Source organism: Leuciscus leuciscus (genome assembly GCF_965113295.1).
Source record: "Leuciscus leuciscus genome assembly, contig: SUPER_11_unloc_9, whole genome shotgun sequence".
Taxonomy (NCBI): domain Eukaryota; kingdom Metazoa; phylum Chordata; class Actinopteri; order Cypriniformes; family Leuciscidae; genus Leuciscus; species Leuciscus leuciscus.
Window position 1 is genome coordinate 287,532 of NW_028118538.1, and position 20,513 is coordinate 308,044.

General features: G+C 38.3%; 1 protein-coding gene across 1 annotated transcript in view; it reads right to left on the reverse strand.

The window, feature by feature from the left end:
- LOC309510296 (NACHT, LRR and PYD domains-containing protein 12-like) overlaps window positions 1-19,885 on the reverse strand; it is a 143,470-nt gene extending 123,585 nt beyond the window's left edge. The window contains exons 1-5 of the mRNA XM_082191292.1: window positions 19,757-19,885; window positions 17,875-19,671; window positions 16,960-17,133; window positions 11,472-11,642; window positions 1,271-1,441 (exon numbers count right to left, since the gene is read on the reverse strand). Of these exons, the coding sequence (XP_082047418.1) occupies window positions 1,271-1,441; window positions 11,472-11,642; window positions 16,960-17,133; window positions 17,875-19,671; window positions 19,757-19,803 (2,360 nt within the window). The 5' untranslated portion in view covers window positions 19,804-19,885. The remainder of the gene's footprint in view (window positions 1-1,270; window positions 1,442-11,471; window positions 11,643-16,959; window positions 17,134-17,874; window positions 19,672-19,756) is intronic.
- Between the last annotated feature and the right edge of the window lie 628 nt (window positions 19,886-20,513).

The window sequence follows — 20,513 nt, forward strand, 5'->3', positions numbered from 1 at the left end:
TTATTTGCGTTGCCTTAAACTTCATGCTTACAGTTTAACACATATGTGTTTATTACCACAACAGTAAATAAGTGTCTTTAGAAATGTTATAATATATATTATAATGAAAAAGACTAATAAAATTGTCTCTTCATATTAAATGGATAACAATATATGTCTGGACACTTGAAAAATGTGTAATAATGGGGCCTATAAAACTTAAACATTTAATGATTTATAAGCATTTCACATATTTCTACACTAATTATACAAAACTATTCTGCCAGTGCACCATACTGTACAAATGAACTAGATCAATGTTCATTCTTGTCTGAAACTTTGGAGGAGACAAATATGAAACCACCAGTATGAAGGGCCGTATAGGAAACAATTATTGAAAAGCCTCAACACTAGTGAAACAAAAAACATTGATCAACCTTGGTGAAATTCATTCATACGCATTACTGAAATAAGAAGAGATTTCGGTAGTTGATGATGGCTAATTTCCCTTGAAAAGGAAGTTGTGTGTCCGCACTTCTGTTTAATTTGGCGCGTCTCACAAACTCTTTTAAGCAATGTCGGTTAGTTGTAACGAGTTGTATGGGAAGCCAAACACACCAACAGTGGGACGAAACGGAGCGGTGTTACAGAGCTCGTGCCGTGCTGACATCATCGGTGCGGCTCAATGGACCGAGCTGTGTGACCGACTCGACATCGCAGGGAGGACGTGTTTGCTAGCGAAACCGAATGGACAGCGCAAACTAATCTCACCAGCGCGACGCTGACCATGTTACTTTATTCATTACTGCTCCGCAGAAGTTCAGGTGTTTTCCCTGCATATAAGATAATGAAGATCAGCATGAAGTTATTACATTTCTTTTGCTTATTATCTTTCATATTAGTACATTAGTAGTGTTTGAAAAGCTACTTTGAATTTATTTATTTTTGTAGCCACGGAAAGAGCCGTTCAAAGCAGAAACTTCAACGAGTAAGGACTGTGCAGTGCCGGGGGAACTATAGGATCAGATTATTGTTATTAAATTATTAAATAAATAAATTAAAATTATTGAACATAATGAATATAATGAAATACTCACTAAATTGAAAGGATATATTTTAAAAAGAATGTAAAAATGAACACTAATACCAGATCATGAGATTAGACATTTGTGTACACCTGTGATTTCTGTGCTGAGATTTAGTGTTTACAGAACATTTTACAAGCTAATTTTAGTCCTAAAATTCTTACTGAGGACAAAGACATGTGTGACAATCAGAGAGACAATCTTACCTCAGTGTCTCCAGTTTACAGTGAGGATCCTCCAGTACAGCAGAGAGCAGATGAACTGAATCTCCTAGTTTATTCCCCCACAGATCCAGATCTCTCAGGTGTGAGGGGTTTGATCTCAGAGCTGAAGCCAGAGCAGAACAACCTTCATCTGTGACTCCACAATCCCTCAACCTGTAGAGAACAATGACACACTCTTCACTCTCTCAGTTCAGATCAACACGTACAAGCCACAATTCTACACAGACTATTAAATATGTCTAAATTTCAATTGGAGATTTATCAGTCATAAAAAAATAATAATAAAGAAATTCAAAAAGCTTTCAACACATGTTCTTCATAAATCCAACAGTTCTAAATGCGCTCAAACACAACTACACCTCTTCTCTGTGACAGACTCATCGTGAAGATGAAAGCACACAAGAGTATGGTAGGTTAACCCTCTGGGGACCAAGCTGTTTTTGGCGCTGCGCAAAAACACTTACGAGGCCCAGAGAAAAGGAAATGAATAGTGGAATAAAGTCGTTATTTTTGTTTGTTTTTGCGCACAAAAAGTATTCTCGTCGCTTGATATATTGAGCTAGAGACCTCCGCGGGTACCCGACGGGTGACCCGCAAATTTTGCTCAAACGGGTGAGAAAGTTCTATCGAACAGTATTTTTCACATTTAACACTGTTAAATATGTGTTGTGTGCTGGCAGGGCGTGTTTGAACCCAAAATTGTCAGATGTAAGCTAGACAAAATTGCGTGGCAGAAAATAGTGTTGTAGCCGCGTCTGTTATTAGGCTACTCGAGTTTTGTGGTAACGTTGGCTATGTTCTTCATGTACCGGCCGTTTGACAGATTCGGCTGAAGTTGTCCTTGTGTTAATGGTCGTGTAATAACTTCTGTATGACCGGGCAATAAACATTTTTGTAAGTGTGTCTATAATGTGATAGTCTAAACTGATTTATTTCGGGTGCGGGTCGGGTGTCGGTTCTATTTTAAGCGGGTCGGGTCGGGTGCGGATTTGAATTAGTGCTGCTGTCGGAAAACGGGTCGGATTCGGTTTTAAGCACTGCGGGTACGGGCGGGTGCGGATTAAAAAAATTGGACCCGTGCAGGACTCTGTATTGAGCCACTGTAGTCACGTGGACTATATTAACGATCTCTTTAATAACTTTTCTGGGCCAGCAAGTTTGGGCCACCTAGCAGCCTACGGAGAAGTTATCAGCTCTCAGATTTCATCAAAAATATCTTAATTTGTGTTCCGAAGATGAACGAAGGTCTTACACGGTTGGAACAACATGAGGGTGAGTAATTACTAACAGAATTTTCATTTTTGGGTGAACTAACCCTTTAAAGTCTCCGAGCACAAACTTCGGTGCATCAGGTGCCATGTTTTCTAGTTTAGCCATTGTGTCGTATATCCTATTTGCCGCGACCTTAGTATTAGCGCGGGGATGAATATATACCACAGTGACAAACACCTGACCAAATTCCCTAGGTAGATAGTAAGGTCTTACCGACAGCGACAATAGCTCAATATCCTCCGAGCAATGGGAGTCTCTTACTGTGTAGTTTTTACACCATCGCTCATTTATATAAACACACACCCCCCCTCCCATTCTTTTGCCGGTTACCTGTGCATCACGGTCCAGTCTAATCGGGTCGCTAAACCCTGTGATCCTGAGTGTTGAGTTATCAGTCGTGTCTTTAAGCCATGTTTCCGTGAAGCACAACAGACAACTTTCCCGATACTCTGAGAGGTACCTCACAGCGTTCCGTAGCTCCGTAAGTTGCTTCACCAAGGAGCGGTTGTTAGCCAGGATGACCGTAGGTAGAGGTGGCTTGCTCCCCCGTGCGCGAACTCTACGCCGTACGCCTCCTCGCCGGCCTCTTTTCCTCGGTGATGTGGATGTCCGTGTACACTCATCTGGCAGATCGACTGGAAAGTTTCCGCTATGCAGATCCCTTAGTTGCCAGAGTTGATCCCGGGTATAATGTAAAATCCCATATGTTGTGGCGGCGGCCGATGCATAGCTTCCCCGACTCAGTGAAAGGACTGTTAACAGCAACAGGTGAATCGCCAGGACGATAGACAAAAACTGCGTAACAAAACGCATCTTGACTTTGTTGGCTCGCTTCTGACTTAACAACCAAACTTTCAAAGCGTGTAGTTCGAGGTTTATGTGATGAAAAACGCTTACATATAACCCATAAAACAAACAAACATTTCAGACGTGCTGTAGGCACTCGTCGCCACAGTGCAGCGCCGGAAGTGAAGTTGGCCCCGCCCCATCTAACCGTTCTAACCTGTGTAGTAGTAGTACTGATAAATAGTAATAAGTAATTATTGATGAATAATTATTTACATAAATGTGATGCTTAAGTTATCCTAGTTTCTCTCTACAAAATAGTACATTTTACAACATTTTAAATCACATGATTTTAAACCTAAATTTGATGGATTAATAGCATGTGGTCACCGCAAGTATTTTTTTTTTTTTTATACGTGTATACAGAACATTTTAAAATTAAGCCATTTTATTTTATTCAGGTCATATTTGCTGTTGAGTGGAAGCAAAAATTAGTCAAGTAATTGTCTCTGTAATGTTAATCCTAAAGCTACAATAAAATATGGTCTGTAAACAACTTAACATACCAGTACACATTCAAGGGAAAATGCAAAAATAATAACAGCATCAAGAAAAGAAATCTTGTCAGATGTCCAAAAAAAAGAAAGAAAAAAAATGCTTTAAGATATTTTGTCTGGTAAGAGTTCCTTCGTTAATGGCAAATTTTTCCACAGTGATCTGTACATAAGGTTCCTCTTAATTTGCTGTTCAGTGTCTGCAGGACAAGCAAAAAAAAAAAAAAAAAATCACTGATCAACTCTCTTCTAGTGCGCATGCATATATGACGTCACCAAACACACCACCGCGCATGCGCGTAACAGCGTCCAGTACGTGTTGGATCTGATCCAGCTACGTCATCGTGCTACAGGCTGCAGAGAGGACTTCTTGAGAGTAGTCGAGTGCAGGCGGGGAGGAGCTGCAAATGGACACGTGAAGTCGGACACTTTCTGGTTCCCGTAGTGACCGCTCACGTGGTGTTTGCATACTTTACCACAGCTGAAGTGAAATAAATTCAATATTTGCCAAATAATACACAGATGTTTCAGAGACATTTTCACTCAATACTTTATGTACTGCTTCATACAGCGTCTGTTTGAACAAGAATAAAGTTCAACATAAACTTCTATCAATGAAGTGGAGTCTACGTTTTTTAATCAGTTTTAATTTGATAAACATGACACAATATAACATCGCAACTACATGAAAAGAGTGTTTACTGTTATAAAAAACTGATTTGTGAGCTTTAGAGGAACTAAAGGTTTTCGAATAAACACGAAACACACGTGATCGTTGTCATGCGGTGAATCCGGCCAATCGTGGAACAGCTGTGTCGTCATCAGAGCTCGTGCAGCCGCTCTTGAGAAGCTGCGCTGGCTGAGTTCTCCGGCTACTCTCGAATCGCTCTCGCGGTACTTTGATGGCATACGTCACAGTCACATGGCGTCGGCACTTTATCAAGTCGGACAAAATTTCTAACCGGCATGCACTGCTTCAAGTCAGCCGCCGATCGGTCTGCGCAGACCTGCATGAAGTCGAACAAGCCTTGTGTGAAGTTGGCCCCGCCCCCTCCCCCCCTGTCAATCACTGCGTGAAGTTGGCCCCGCCCCCTCCCACCCTGTCAATCACTGTGTGAAGTTGGCCCCGCCCCCTCCCACCCTGTCAATCACTGTGTGAAGTTGGCCCCCCCGGTGACGTCATCATCTATAAGTTCTCCTGGGAAGTCGTGTTTACGACGGCAGTGCGTTCAAGTCACTTTCGTCAGAATAAGATGGCGGTGTACTTTCTCTTAATTAATTACATATAAATACAGTAAGATTCTTAAACTAGTTCTAGAAAATGAAGAACAAAGAAATGTGCATCCGGTGTACTTAGTTTTTTTATATTTTTCATAAATTTATGAAGCCACTGCAAACTTAAAATATGTTAAAATATGTATTCAATTTACATATTAAAACTAGTGTATGAAATGGCAAATGTAAATAATATAATTGAATTTTAATTTTAATTTTGCACCAAACGTTGCACAAATGTAATGGAAAACGTAAATTTAAATACAGAAATGCATTGCCATTTTACATATTACATTTCAAATTGAATATTGCTACCCATATGCTTCCATAGAACGCAAAACAATGATGATGATGCATAATAACGCCAGCGTTGTGGATACACTTACCCAAAACCCTCCATAACTTTTCCATTAATTTCACATTTTATTTGTATAGCGCTTTTCACAATACATATTGTTTCAAAGCAGTTTTACAGAAAATGCACATCTACATTACAATTTAGAGTGATCTGTTATCAGAGGTGACTGTGTCCAAGTTATGTATTTCAGAAATTTACATATACAAATCACACAGTTAACTAATAATGTATTAATTTTATTTACTTTATAACTGGCACTTATTTGGAAAAAAATTGTTGAATGGCAAATAAATAAATGACGGACTTTTATTATGTAAGCTTTATTTTACACCTCAACCGACAAGGGAATTTATAGTCATATTTATAGTGTTAATATTAATTTGCGAGTCCACAAACTCATTCTCTTAAATGGCTTGGGTCTGCAGAGCATTCACAGCGTACAGTATACGGACTGAATGCCCCTGACCTGAAGCTTTTATATCAAGACCATTTTCATGTGTATCACTTATTTCTATTATTTGCGTTGCCTTAAACTTCATGCTTACAGTTTAACACATATGTGTTTATTACCACAACAGTAAATAAGTGTCTTTAGAAATGTTATAATATATATTATAATGAAAAAGACTAATAAAATTGTCTCTTCATATTAAATGGATAACAATATATGTCTGGACACTTGAAAAATGTGTAATAATGGGGCCTATAAAACTTAAACATTTAATGATTTATAAGCATTTCACATATTTCTACACTAATTATACAAAACTATTCTGCCAGTGCACCATACTGTACAAATGAACTAGATCAATGTTCATTCTTGTCTGAAACTTTGGAGGAGACAAATATGAAACCACCAGTATGAAGGGCCGTATAGGAAACAATTATTGAAAAGCCTCAACACTAGTGAAACAAAAAACATTGATCAACCTTGGTGAAATTCATTCATACGCATTACTGAAATAAGAAGAGATTTCGGTAGTTGATGATGGCTAATTTCCCTTGAAAAGGAAGTTGTGTGTCCGCACTTCTGTTTAATTTGGCGCGTCTCACAAACTCTTTTAAGCAATGTCGGTTAGTTGTAACGAGTTGTATGGGAAGCCAAACACACCAACAGTGGGACGAAACGGAGCGGTGTTACAGAGCTCGTGCCGTGCTGACATCATCGGTGCGGCTCAATGGACCGAGCTGTGTGACCGACTCGACATCGCAGGGAGGACGTGTTTGCTAGCGAAACCGAATGGACAGCGCAAACTAATCTCACCAGCGCGACGCTGACCATGTTACTTTATTCATTACTGCTCCGCAGAAGTTCAGGTGTTTTCCCTGCATATAAGATAATGAAGATCAGCATGAAGTTATTACATTTCTTTTGCTTATTATCTTTCATATTAGTACATTAGTAGTGTTTGAAAAGCTACTTTGAATTTATTTATTTTTGTAGCCACGGAAAGAGCCGTTCAAAGCAGAAACTTCAACGAGTAAGGACTGTGCAGTGAACTAGATCAATGTTCATTCTTGTCTGAAACTTTGGAGGAGACAAATATGAAACCACCAGTATGAAGGGCCGTATAGGAAACAATTATTGAAAAGCCTCAACACTAGTGAAACAAAAAACATTGATCAACCTTGGTGAAATTCATTCATACGCATTACTGAAATAAGAAGAGATTTCGGTAGTTGATGATGGCTAATTTCCCTTGAAAAGGAAGTTGTGTGTCCGCACTTCTGTTTAATTTGGCGCGTCTCACAAACTCTTTTAAGTAGTGATGCTCCGATTGATCGGCCGCCGATCATGATCGGCCGATATTGGCTAAAAAGAGCTTAATCGGCAACCCCCAAAAGCGCCGATCAAAAAAGCCGATCACGTGACGTAAATAACTCGCGCAACTTTTCTGCATGTGGCGCGCGGGAACACAACAGCAGAGCAGAGCTGGCTAGAAAGCAGCAAAATGACTTCTTCTCCCGTCTGGAGGTTTTTCAAAGTGTCAGACAAAGACATAAAATTAGTCATATGCAATACATGTCGTGCTGAAATCCCTCGAGGTGGAATACACCAACGGCATTTTAATACAACTAACATGATTAGGCATCTTCGAACACGCCATTCAACAGCTGAATACGGAGAGTATGAGAGACTAAACCAGCCGACGCAAACATCCCCATCCCTCAGTCAGCCGACTGTGAGTGATGCCTTTAAACGACGTGAACCATACAGCCGGGATAGTAAGAGATGGAAAGACATCACGTCCAGAATCATGGAATTCATTTGCCTCGACGAACAACCTCTATCCGTTGTGGAGGATAAAGGGTTCCGTCGCCTGCTAACCTGCCTTGATCCACGATACGACCCCCCAGGCAGGAAATATCGAACTGATGTGTGTCTCCCCGCGTTGTACAAATCCGTGCACACACACATTGACAAGCTTCTGAATGATAGCGTACATATTAGCTTCACAAGCGATATATGGAGTGCAGACGCCTGTCCAATGTCCCTGCTAAGCTTAACAGCGCACTTTATTGACTCAAACTTCAAAAGACACAACATTGTGCTACACTGTCAGGATTTCACGGGGTCACATTCTGCGGAGGCTTTGGTGAACGCATTTAGCGGCATGTTTCAGTCATGGGGGATCCAAAAAGAGAAAATCCACGCAATTCTAACCGACAACGCCAAAAACATGCAGAAAGCAATGAGAGACGCAGATTTCCCTGGCCTGCCGTGTATGGCACACACTCTCCAGCTTGCTGTGCATGAGGGGGTATTGTCCCAGCGAAGTATTTCGGATATCACAGCCTCAGGGAGACGCATAGTTGGGCACTTTAAACATTCGCCGTTGGCATACAGCCGGCTGGAAAATGTACAAAAGCAACTCGGCCAGCCTATTAAAAAACTTCGCCAGGATGTGTCCACTCGATGGAACAGTACATTGTACATGCTCCAGAGTCTATTAGAGCAGAAATTGTTGCTTGCAGCATATGCTGCAGAATACGAATTGCCATGCACGTTTACAATTCACCAGTGGAAATTAATCGAAAATATGATCTCCATCCTTGCCCCGTTTGAAGAGCTGACACAACAAATCAGCTCCTCAACTGCGTCAGCTGCGGATGTGATTCCGTGTATAAGAGCTCTCACCCGACTCTTGGAGAAGACGGAGTCTGACCATGGTGTGAAAACATCAAAAACAGTGCTACTGGAAGCTGTCAGAAGACGATTTGCTGACATTGATACACAGAAGCTATATGCAATTGCGACGATCCTAGATCCAAGGTAAGAGAAACTTATCACTTATCATTAGTCTTCCATTGTCTTTCAGTCTTAGGCCAACTACCTCTTTGTTTAAAATACGTAATTATGCTTTTCTTATGCCTTATTTGAAGGGATCAAATATAGTATTAAATTAATATAGTAGGCTTACTAGGCTTTAGTAATCTAAAATATTTTTAAACTATGTAATATTTTTTGTCATAGTTGGAAATTCTATCGAGTAGGCCTATTTCATGTTTTGAGATGTAACCTGTATGCATTGCTCATATTGACCGTTTAACCGTTAACCTAAAGTTTTTTGACCGATTAATAGCCTTTTTTTTTTGCTGCATGGTTAAAAAAAAACTATATAGGCTATAGCCTATATTTGTTAACTCAATGTGGCGCATCGATACGCAACTATAGCCTACAGACATATTTCAAAAAAATAAATAAATCCGGTTTTCAGCTGAAAACTGATTCAGTGTTTTCTTTTTGTCGTCATAATTTAATTGTTTAAGTTAAAACAATATATTTATTTTAGGCCTATTTTATGTTTTTTATTTATATTATTCTGTTTTTCTCTGTTGACACTGTCAGAAATGCTGCAGGTGTGTGAACATTTTATATGAATCCAGGTTCTGTTGTTGATCTGTTTGCACGTTAAACCCGTGATTTTATTTTATTTATTTTTTACGGGTCACAGACACTCGTAAAATAATTTTTTTACTTAATGCCAATTCAATATTATAATCTTATCAGTTAACGGTTAATAATCGGATAACAAGCGGCGGTTGTCTGTCGAAAATTAACCGAAATGAGCATTCTGACACAAATGGATGTGTGGATGTGTGCATGGCATGTCACTCTAATTGATTTTAGTTTTTAATTTTTACATCTATTTCATTTCAGGTACAAAGACAGATACTTTCCAGAGGCACTCAAACCAACTGTGCATGATCTGTTTCGGGAAGCCGTTGGAGCCCATTGCAGCACTGAACTGCCAAGCAGCGTGGAGGTGCCCGGTTCCAGCAGGTCAACAGACAAAAGCCCACCAGCTTGCTCTTTACAGGCAATGTTTGCTGAACTGGTGGAGGAGGATACAGGACAAACTGATGAGGAAATCACAATAGTCTCGCAGATCAACCAATATCTAGCAGAGCCCGTAATGTCACACAGTGGACATCCACTTGCTTATTGGCAGGCGAATAAAGGCCGTTTCGCACCACTTGCACAGGCAGCAAGAGCATATCTTTGTTCACCGTGCACAAGTGTGGATAGTGAGCGACTATTTAGCACGGCTGCAAACGTTATTGATGATAAAAGAAACCGTCTGACATAAAAAATGCAGAGATGCTCATAGTCATCAAGAGAAACTTGCCTTTAGTTTATGATTGAGACCTGAATGATTTTGTCCTTTGTGAGGCCAAGCAAGTTTTCGTTTGAAACATTGTGTGGCCAATTGTTTAATTTTATTATATTAAAAAACACTACATTTTACAAGTAGCCTGGGCCTAAATGTGACCTCATCCTATCCCAAGTTCATGTGGGTTGGTAACTATCTGCTTGGCCTCCTTTTGTTTCTCTGCCTTGTTATTTATGAAGGATGGCATTGGCTTACAGTAGCTAATCTAGCTATACATTATTTGATTTTTTTGGGATCTGATGTAGTTAGTTCCTCAACTACATCCATTGCAGTCTGCCTGACCCCTCTTTGTTTTGAAAAATGTTACTCTGCCTTATTTGGAAAAGATGGCATACAGTAGCCTTATGTTATCTTGTTTTCTAACTACAATCAAATAAACATTGGTGGTTCTTTAAGATTTTCTTGACTCTACTGATTTCTACTGATAAAAGATTCCCATTCCCCTGCCATTCTGTGATCGGCAGTGATCAGCAATCGGCAGATCATGATTTTGGTGATCGGTAATCGGTGATCGGCCCCAAAAATGCTGATCGGAGCATCACTACTTTTAAGCAATGTCTGTTAGTTGTAACGAGTTGTATGGGAAGCCAAACACACCAACAGTGTGACGAAACGGAGCGGTGTTACAGAGCTCGTGCCGTGCTGACATCATCGGTGCGGCTCAATGGACCGAGCTGTGTGACCGACTCGACATCGCAGGGAGGACGTGTTTGCTAGCGAAACCGAATGGAGCAAACTAATCTCACCAGCGCGGCGCTGACCATGTTACTTTATTCATTACTGCTCCGCAGAAGTTCAGGTGTTTTCCCTGCATATAAGATAATGAAGATCAGCATGAAGTTATTACATTTCTTTTGCTTATTATCTTTCATATTAGTACATTAGTAGTGTTTGAAAAGCTACTTTGAATTTATTTATTTTTGTAGCCACGGAAAGAGCCGTTCAAAGCAGAAACTTCAACGAGTAAGGACTGTGCAGTGCCGGGGGAACTATAGGATCAGATTATTGTTATTAAATTATTAAATAAATAAAAATTATTGAACATAATGAAAATAATGAAATACTCACTAAATTGAAAGGATATATTTTAAAAAGAATGTAAAAATGAACACTAATACCAGATCATGAGATTAGACATTTGTGTACACCTGTGATTTCTGTGCTGAGATTTAGTGTTTACAGAACATTTTACAAGCTAATTTTAGTCCTAAAATTCTTCCTGAGGACAAAGACATGTGTGACAATCAGAGAGACAAACTTACCCCAGTGTCTTCAGTTTACAGTGAGGATCCTCCAGTACAGCAGAGAGCAGATGAACTGAATCTCCTAGTTTATTCCCAGACAGATCCAGATCTCTCAGGTGTGAGGGGTTTGATCTCAGAGCTGAAGCCAGAGCAGAACAACCTTCATCTGTGACTCCACAATCACTCAACCTGTAGAGAACAATGACACACTCTTCACTCTCTCAGTTCAGATCAACACGTACAAGCCACAATTCTACACAGACTATTAAATATGTCTAAATTTCAATTGGAGATTTATCAGTCATAAAAAATAATAATAAAGAAATTCAAAAAGCTTTCAACACATGTTCTTCATAAACCCAACCGTTCTAAATGAGCTCAAACACAACTACACCTCTTCTCTGTGACAGACTCATCGTGAAGATGAAAGCACACAAGAGTATGGTAGGTTAACTACTGACTATAAGTAACTTTGTAACTACATGCCAACTTATTCTAACCCTAACCCTACTAGTCTACTAATAAATCTATTAACACTCCAATGGGAGTTAGTAGACATGTGCAACTGTACTGATAGTCAACAGAATGTGTTCAAGGGACCATTAAAATAAAGTGAAACCAATATGGTCAAACCTAAACTGATAATTATGACAACACTGTTGCTGACAGTGAACATACCATGAGGTTTTACTGGATATGCAGTGATTGTTTCTGTCTTCCTAATGCTACCTTCTGCCTCTCTGTTTTGCTCTTGCACACAATCTACTTCATGCCTTCTGTCCTCTGATTGATAGTTTATACTTTTTTTTTTATCAAATAAAGTATTTTTTGCTGAGAAATGATTTATTAATGATTCATGATTTTTATAAATTAATGTAAGAAACATTTACTGGACTGAAGCAACTGGGTTTATTGATTATTCACCATTTGTTAATGTTACATTTTTTATTCTTTTGACATTTTTTCATGTTAATATAAATGTCAAATATGACACAACAGGCTTTTAGGGAACATTTTCCATCTCTTTATTATTGATTTGCATTGAATTGCATATATGTGTCAGGCAGTGTTGGGAAAGTTCACTTTCTACATGAACTAGTTCAAAGTTCAGTTAACAAATTTTTAAATGAACTAGTTCAGTTCATAGTTCAAACTTCAAATTTTGAACTAAAGTTCACAGTTCCAAAAAATGAACTAGTTCAGTTCTTTTTTTCCATATGTTGCTGCAAACTATTATTTTTCAAAATTATTGCCACAGCCCATATAAAACCACAGACAGCAATTATGTTATCAGTTTTAACACTGAAACTATGCGTCAGATTTCATCTTCATATCCAATTTTAAAATCCTTATCCAACCAGGGTTTACATAGCATTGAGGGTAGGGTTGCCAACTAAACAAATGCGGGACAATCGTGCATGGTTCTTTACAGGAAAATGAGGGACACTCAAAAATTTTTGTAGGCTATAGGCTAGGCCAACATAACACAGTAGGCCTATATGTCATTTCAGGTTCGTATGCGTTTAAAAGGTTTTCAGACAACACATTTGTTTTGATTAAAGTCATATTACACACAAACCATTGTTCAAAATAATAGCATTTATCTGAAATAGAAAGCTTTTGTAATTATACACTACTTTTAAAGAAATTAATAGCCTACTTTTATTCAGCAAGTACATTTATAATGCTACTTTTTTTATTTCGGATAAATTTACTTTGAACCTTTTATTTATCAAAGAATCCTGATTTTTTTTTCTTTCTTTTTTTTTACATTAATAATAATTAATGTATAAATGTTTCTTGGTCAGCAAATCACATCAGTATATTATTCGACTCAGGATGATTTGATGCTTTCTTGCGTGGCTGGATGTATGTTGGACTCACAATAATCACGTTGTTTGAATTCGTTAAAACTGATTTGCCGAAATCAAAACCCAGTCGGACAGTGAAAGGGATTTGCCGTTAGCGCGAGTCCGGATCGAAGCGACCAGACAGCGGAGGATTCTGTGCGCAAATCAAACAATGATTTGTCCCAAAATAATAATTAATTCTCAATTTAGAGTTTGTTATTCGTATGGTCTGATCTCTGGGTCTGATGCGCGTGAGTGTGGACTGTGATTGGATGATGACCGGTGTCGTGATCAAGTGTTGCTGTTGTATCAGATTCAGTCATACATCAGTGGTTAGATCAGCGTCAATAAACGGGACAACGGAGGTTCCGAACGGGACAAATACATTTCTATAGAAATCTTGCACCCTTTTGAACGAAGTTAAACTGAGAGAGCGTGCCGTTCACAGACACCAGAATGAACGAGTTCACAGTAACGTTCATCAGGCAGTAACAGAGTACGTTCAGTTCACGTTCGCCCAAAATATGAACGAGTTCATGAACTATCGTTCAATGAACGCGTTCAGGCACAACACCGGTGTCAAGGTTTTAGACTTATGTTTGGCCACATAGATTATATATGTTCATTGTGTCTCTTGTTGGTTTTCAGTCTCTGTCATTATGTCTCCTGTGCCTTGTTCCCTGTTTGTGTATTTAAGTCACCCTTCTCCTGAGTACTTTGCTCAGTGTTTCCAGTGCCATGACCAAGTCTAGGTCATTCTCTTGCTGTGCCTCTTTTGGAGTTATCTAAATCTAATTTGTGTACTTGGTATGGTTCCTTTGTTTTGTTTAATTGACTTTTGCTCTTTGAAATTTTGGAGTACTCACAGATCTTTTTGTGAACTTTTTTTCAAATTCCTTCTGGATTTACTTTGTGGACTTTTTGGATTTACTTTTTGGAACTGTTGTCAATCTATTTGTGGAAGTTTTTTGGAGTTTACTTTTTGGATTTATCCTAGGAAAGTTTGGACGTTCCTTTTCATCAAATACAAGATTTGAAGAAATTTCCCAGAACTGTCATCTGGTTTTCTGCATTTGGGTTCACCTTTTGACTGTGTTCAAGTTTTCACACTAGTCCTAACCCTGTGTTTCTGACAGTATGAGCCATAAAAGCGATGTATAAATATGATACTCAACAAAAAAACACACATGCATGCATATACAAGTTAGCATCTGTTTTTTGTTGAGTATCACATTACACACACACACACACACGGCTTTTATGGATCATATATGCAATTTTTAACATAAAAAAAATGGTTTATTAATATCAATAAACCCCAGTTGCTTCAGTCTAATAAATGTTTCTTACATTTACATTTATAAAAATAAAAACTTTCTGAGCAAAAGGACTTTACTTGAATTTTGTTTTTGTTTTTTAAGTATAAACTATCAATCAGAGGACAGAAGGCATGAAGAAGACTGTGTACACGATGTTTCTCAGCAAAGTTTTGGTCATATTGATCATTCATAGGCCCTAGAAATTTGCATATTAAATATGATACAGTAGGCTAATATATTCATAAACAGGCATTGTTCGACCGAATTTTACAAAGAATGTTTAAAGTTATGAGAGAATACATGTTTTAAAATTGTTATTAAAATGTTGTAACACGCATTGCCAAACAAACATTCTTTTTTCCAATTAATTTAAACTCCCAAAGGGGAAACGTATCCTGGGAGATACAAACATTTACAGGCAGATTATGAAAAATGTAAAAATTAAATCCATAAAATTTCAACATAAATATAATAAGCTAACACTTAACAACAACTATTTAACACATGTATCACTGAAGGCGGTTTAGTTTGAGATCTTTCACTTTTGAAAAAGTATTAAATCTCCTGATAAAAACACAGGCGAAGAAGAAGCAGAAACATGCAATATCATATGTGACCCGTGCTGGCAAAATGAGTCAGAATGCGTACAGGATAATTCTGAGCTACAGGCAAAATGGTCGAATTTGAGGTGTTCACAAAAATGAGTTCATTAAGCCCTCATCTAGTGATCCCAAGGGTCAAAATACCAATTAAACATTTAAAAGTATCTTTATTTGTATGTTTTCCTTTGTCCATGAAAAATTCAGTTTTCTCTGCTCGCTTCTCGACGACTGTGCTTTCCCTCAGCACAAGTTTGGTATTGTTTTAAAACGTAGCAATCCAACTTTGTGAATATTAATAGCGAATTCTCGATGGCATGAGTCTGAACCAGGGTTCTTGCAGGTTTCAGCAAGTCAAATTTAAGACCTTTTTAAGACATTTTAAGACCCCGCGGGAACCCTGGTCTGAACCAATGAAATGTGATTTTCAAACTCATACTGATTTAAACAAAATGATTTTACTCACATTGACTGACACATCCGAAGCGTGCCTCAAAGACGCCTCAGACAGCGCGTGATCCCGATATACTCTTATACCTACACAGTGTTTCAAAATATCTGTCTTGGCGAGTATTCAAGCAAACATAATCTGCTATGTCTTAAAGGTATAGCGGAGGATGTTTTACTTCCTGGTGGGTAACCTATACTATTGGTCCTCCTAATTGTCAATCATTCTGGTGAATCAATCAAACTTTTCAAAAAGTGGAGAGGGCGGGTCTTATCTAAAATTTGGAAAGATCCTCCGCTATACCTTTAAGTGAACATTTGGTTAACTGTTGGGGAAAAACAGCTGATGTGTAACATTATATTAGACCTGTGCAGTACAGTAGGTCTGAATATATAGGCTGTGTTTTTCATTAATTTTAATCAAACAATTGTGGTACCATGGGGGAAAAAAGTTGAATATATATTGTTCCTATAAATATTTGGTTTTGACTCGGTGGTGTGTGCCAAATGTGGTGTTATTACCCGAGATTTTAAGGTATGGTTGGTAGATGATTTTGTTTTGGAACCTTCAGAAAACTTTAACTCGATTTTTCTCAAAATTGACTTTGACTATTAAAGTCAAACAGGTGTAGCTCAGTCATGAACAATTGCTCATTGCGACTCATTTTGCCAGAACGGGTCACGTATGTAAGCAGACGCAAATGTAAAATCAAAACTGCCTAATGTTACTTAATGAAATGTCGACGCAGGACGAGGTACAGGACTGTGAAGCTTTGGGGGTGTTGCTGGACTTTATCTACTCCATCTGTGTTTTGATCATCGTTCTGAATCCGATCCAGACGTAGTCTAAATATCTAATATCTAAAAATTCTTAAATCAAGTTACATAAGCAATTTTTCAGTATACAAGACTTAACAGTTTAAGTTATTTTGCTTCTCAAGTAAATTTATTTTCAATTAAGAATACAAAAAAGAAAAGAAAACAAAAATACTGAGAAAGAAATTTATTTTCTGCAGTGTAGCCCTAAAATTTACATCAGAGCATTTAGTCCAGGGTTCCTCAAATCCGGTTTTGAAGTGCCGCTGTCCTGCAGAGTTTATCTCCAACCCTAATTAAAGACGCCTGAACAAGCTAATCCATGTCTTCAGAGTTACAGGAAGGAGAGTTTTATCAGGGTTTGAGCTAAACTCAGTAAGGCAGCGGCCCTCCAGTGCCAGATTTGTGGAACCCTGATTTAGTCTTACAGAAGACAATAACATGTCTGACTATGATATACCGTAGATGATCTTACCAGAGTTTCTCCAGTTTACAGTCAGGATCCTTCAGTACAACAGAGAGAAGCTTCACACCCGGATTTCGCAGTTTTCTATTATTCAGATCCAGTTCTCTCAGTTGTGAGGGGTTTGATATCAGAGCTGAAGTCAGAGCAGCACAATCTTTCTCTGTGACTCCACAATCACTCAAACTGTAGAGAGATGAAAATCATACTTGGTAAACACTATGAACTGAAAACAAAAAGCAATAGAAAATTTTGAAAAAGTAGACAATTTGTAGATGGAGTAAAGAAAACACTGCACTTGGTCACCAATGGATGGCATTGTCTCAAAATTACTCAGGAACCTTGAGGTAATGGTGTCACAGATTACAATTGGAGAGAGTTAAGTGTGAATAAAAGACAAATGGGACATGGACTCAGGATAACAAACTCTCAGTGTGCAAAAGAACAAGATTCTGAACAGACACGACATATACAACATAAAATTAAACCAACTAACTCCTCGCTTTGCTCTAAATGTAAGACCGCATTCTTGGGCTAGAATTCTTGGCCTCCCTTGCAGGTGAATAACCAATAAACATGCTATATGAATATTACATTTTTTGTCCGTTGTTGCCAGGAAAACTACTTTATAAATAATTTGTAACATTAAACTTGTTTGTTTTAAATGAATCCTCATGTTGAAGACATTGGGTGTCAGGTGCTTTAACACAAGTTTGAGTCAGCTTGTATTGTTTCCCAATCACATCTCCCCGTCATTATTCACATCAATAAAATAGATTTTAAAAAATCAGAAAAACAATCAAATCAAGTATGCTGCCATATTGCTCCTATTACTGATTCAATAAATGTTTGTATGTTTCTTAGATTTATGAGCTTTTTATTTTCTTTTGTTTTAACAGTAAAGTGATAGTTTTCACTGATACTTACTGAACTTTAATCACGGGCAGCAGCTTCTGAAGAACCTTCAGTTTTTCAGCTTTATTGTTTTCTCCAACAAATGTATTAATATCAAACTTCTCCAGACTCTTCTCTGATGTCAACAACACAAAAACTACAGCTGACCACTGAGATGAAGAGAGTCTGGCTTCACTTATTGTTCCAGATTTCAGATACTGTTGTATTTCCTCGACTAGTGACTGGTCGCCCAGTTCATTCAGACAGTGGAACAGATTGATGGATTTCTCTGGAGAGTCAATGGTCCTGATCTTCTCCTTGATGTACTCAACTGTTTTCTCATTGCTGTCAGACTTTATTCTTCTTCTCAGTGTCATTAGTCCCTGAAGGAGAATCTGATGAGACTCCACTGACAACCCCAGAAGGAAGCGCAGGAAAAGGTCCAGATGCCCATTTTTACTCTGTAGAGCCTCATTCACGGCTCTCTCATGGAGCTCAGAAAATGAAACATGTTTAAACTTAACTTGAAACCAGTCCTTTAATACAAACAACAAATCTGGTTCAGAGACTGGGTCAAATACATTCCTGTTGTTGTTTGTGAAGCAGAGGTGCACATATAAAGCTGCTAGATGTTCCTGAACACTCAGATGAACAAAGCAGAAGACTTTCGCCTGATACAGGCCTGACTCCTCTCTGAAGATCTGAGTGCACAATCCTGAGTACACTGATGCTTCTGTCACATCAATGTCACACTCTCTCAGGTCTTTCTCATAGAAGATCACATTGCCTTTCACAAGCTGCTGAAAAGCCACTTTTCCCAGTTTGAGGATCATGTCTTCATCTGTCAGGTTCTTCTCATAGTCTTTCTCCTGTTTGATGTTGGACTGAAGGATCAGGAAGTGTGTGTACATTTGAGTGAGAGTCTTGGGAATCTCTCCACTCTCTGCTTCACTCAACATCTTCTCTAGAACAGTGGCTGAGATCCAGCAGAACACTGGGATGTGGCACATGATGTAGAGGCTCCTTGATGACTTCAGGTGTGAGATGATTGTATTGGCCAGACTCTGATCACTGATTCTCTTCCTGAAGTATTCCTCCTTCTGTGGCTCATTGAAGCCTCGTACCTCTGTCACTCGATGGACACACTCAGAGGGGACGAGATCGGCTGCTGCTGGTCTAGAGGTGATCCAGATCAGAGCAGAGGGAAGTAGATTCCCCGCAATGAGGTTCGTCAGCAGTACGTCCACTGAGGCTGATTCACTTACATCACAAAACCTCACATCACTCTGAAAATCCAGAGACAGACGACACTCATCCAGACCATCAAAGATGAACAACACTTTATATTTGTCACTGGATATTTCCATTTCTTTTGTTTCAGGGAAAAACACATGAAGAAGATCTGAAAGACTGAGTGTTTTGTCCTTCATCAAATTGATCTCTCTGAAAGGTAGTGGAAATATGAGCTGGATGTCCTGATTCACTTTGCCTTCAGCCCAGTCTAGGATGAACTTCTGCACAGAGACTGTTTTTCCAATACCAGCGACTCCCTTTGTCAGCACAGTTGTGATGGGTTTGTTTTGTCCAGGTAAAGGTTTAAAGATGTCATTGCATTTGATGGGTTTGTCCTCTGTTGCTGCTCTCCTGGATTGTGTCTCAATCTGTCTCACCTCATGTTCATTACAGATCTCTCCACTGTCACCCTCTGTGATGTAGAGCTCTGTGTAGATCTCATTCAGGAGTGTTGGGTTTCCCTGCTTTGCTGTTCCCTCATTCAGACGCTTAAACTTCTCCATCAGTTTTGATCTAAATGTGTTCAGGACTTCATGGCTGTAAAATTAAAATAACATGGTATTACATAAGTTAAATATATAGAGTAAAATGTTGTATTTGTTTACCTGTTTGTTTACTTTACCTGACACTAGCATCCCTGCTTTCATTAAAGTCCTGTAGTTGATTCATAGGCTGGTCATTCTTCTTACAGGCGGGTTTTGTTACTGTTGATCTTTGTGGTGGGATTGACCTTAAACATCATGAAGAGAATCAAGAATCAGACATTTTGGTGGATTTGTTTTATATTACCTTAATAATTCACTGTCAACCTCCTAAAACAGATAATAAGTAAATGCACTTATTAATAAATCAACTGCTCAAGGCCACAACTGTAATAATACTAAAAACAAAAACTATAAAAAAAAAACGTTTGTCAAGACAAACTTTGTGTTAGCTTGAGAAAGCTTTTTATATATTGTAAATATTATATTAAAATAATATATTATTGATTGATTGCTTATAATTTAACATCATGTCAGTTGTCAGAGCTATTTTAATGGTGAGAATAAAAGTAGCAAAATATAAAAAGAGAAATAAACTAAAAACTAAATTTACAAATGTTTTTAAACTAATTCAGCCTCACTTAATAAAAAAAAAATCTATTAATACGAATCAACAGAATAAAAACAGAGTCCTAGAAGAGTTAAAACCATCGCATTCCTTTAAAATCTGCTTTAAAGATAGTGGACTCTGTCATAAGAGGCATAAAGGAGGATCTTCAACTGATAACAAAACCTTGTGCCTATTTGGCAATATGTGCAGATGATTTGGTCCCAGTGATTATCAGAGTAGAAACAATGTTTTCTATCAACAACAGGATTAATTTCATAAAGTTTAAA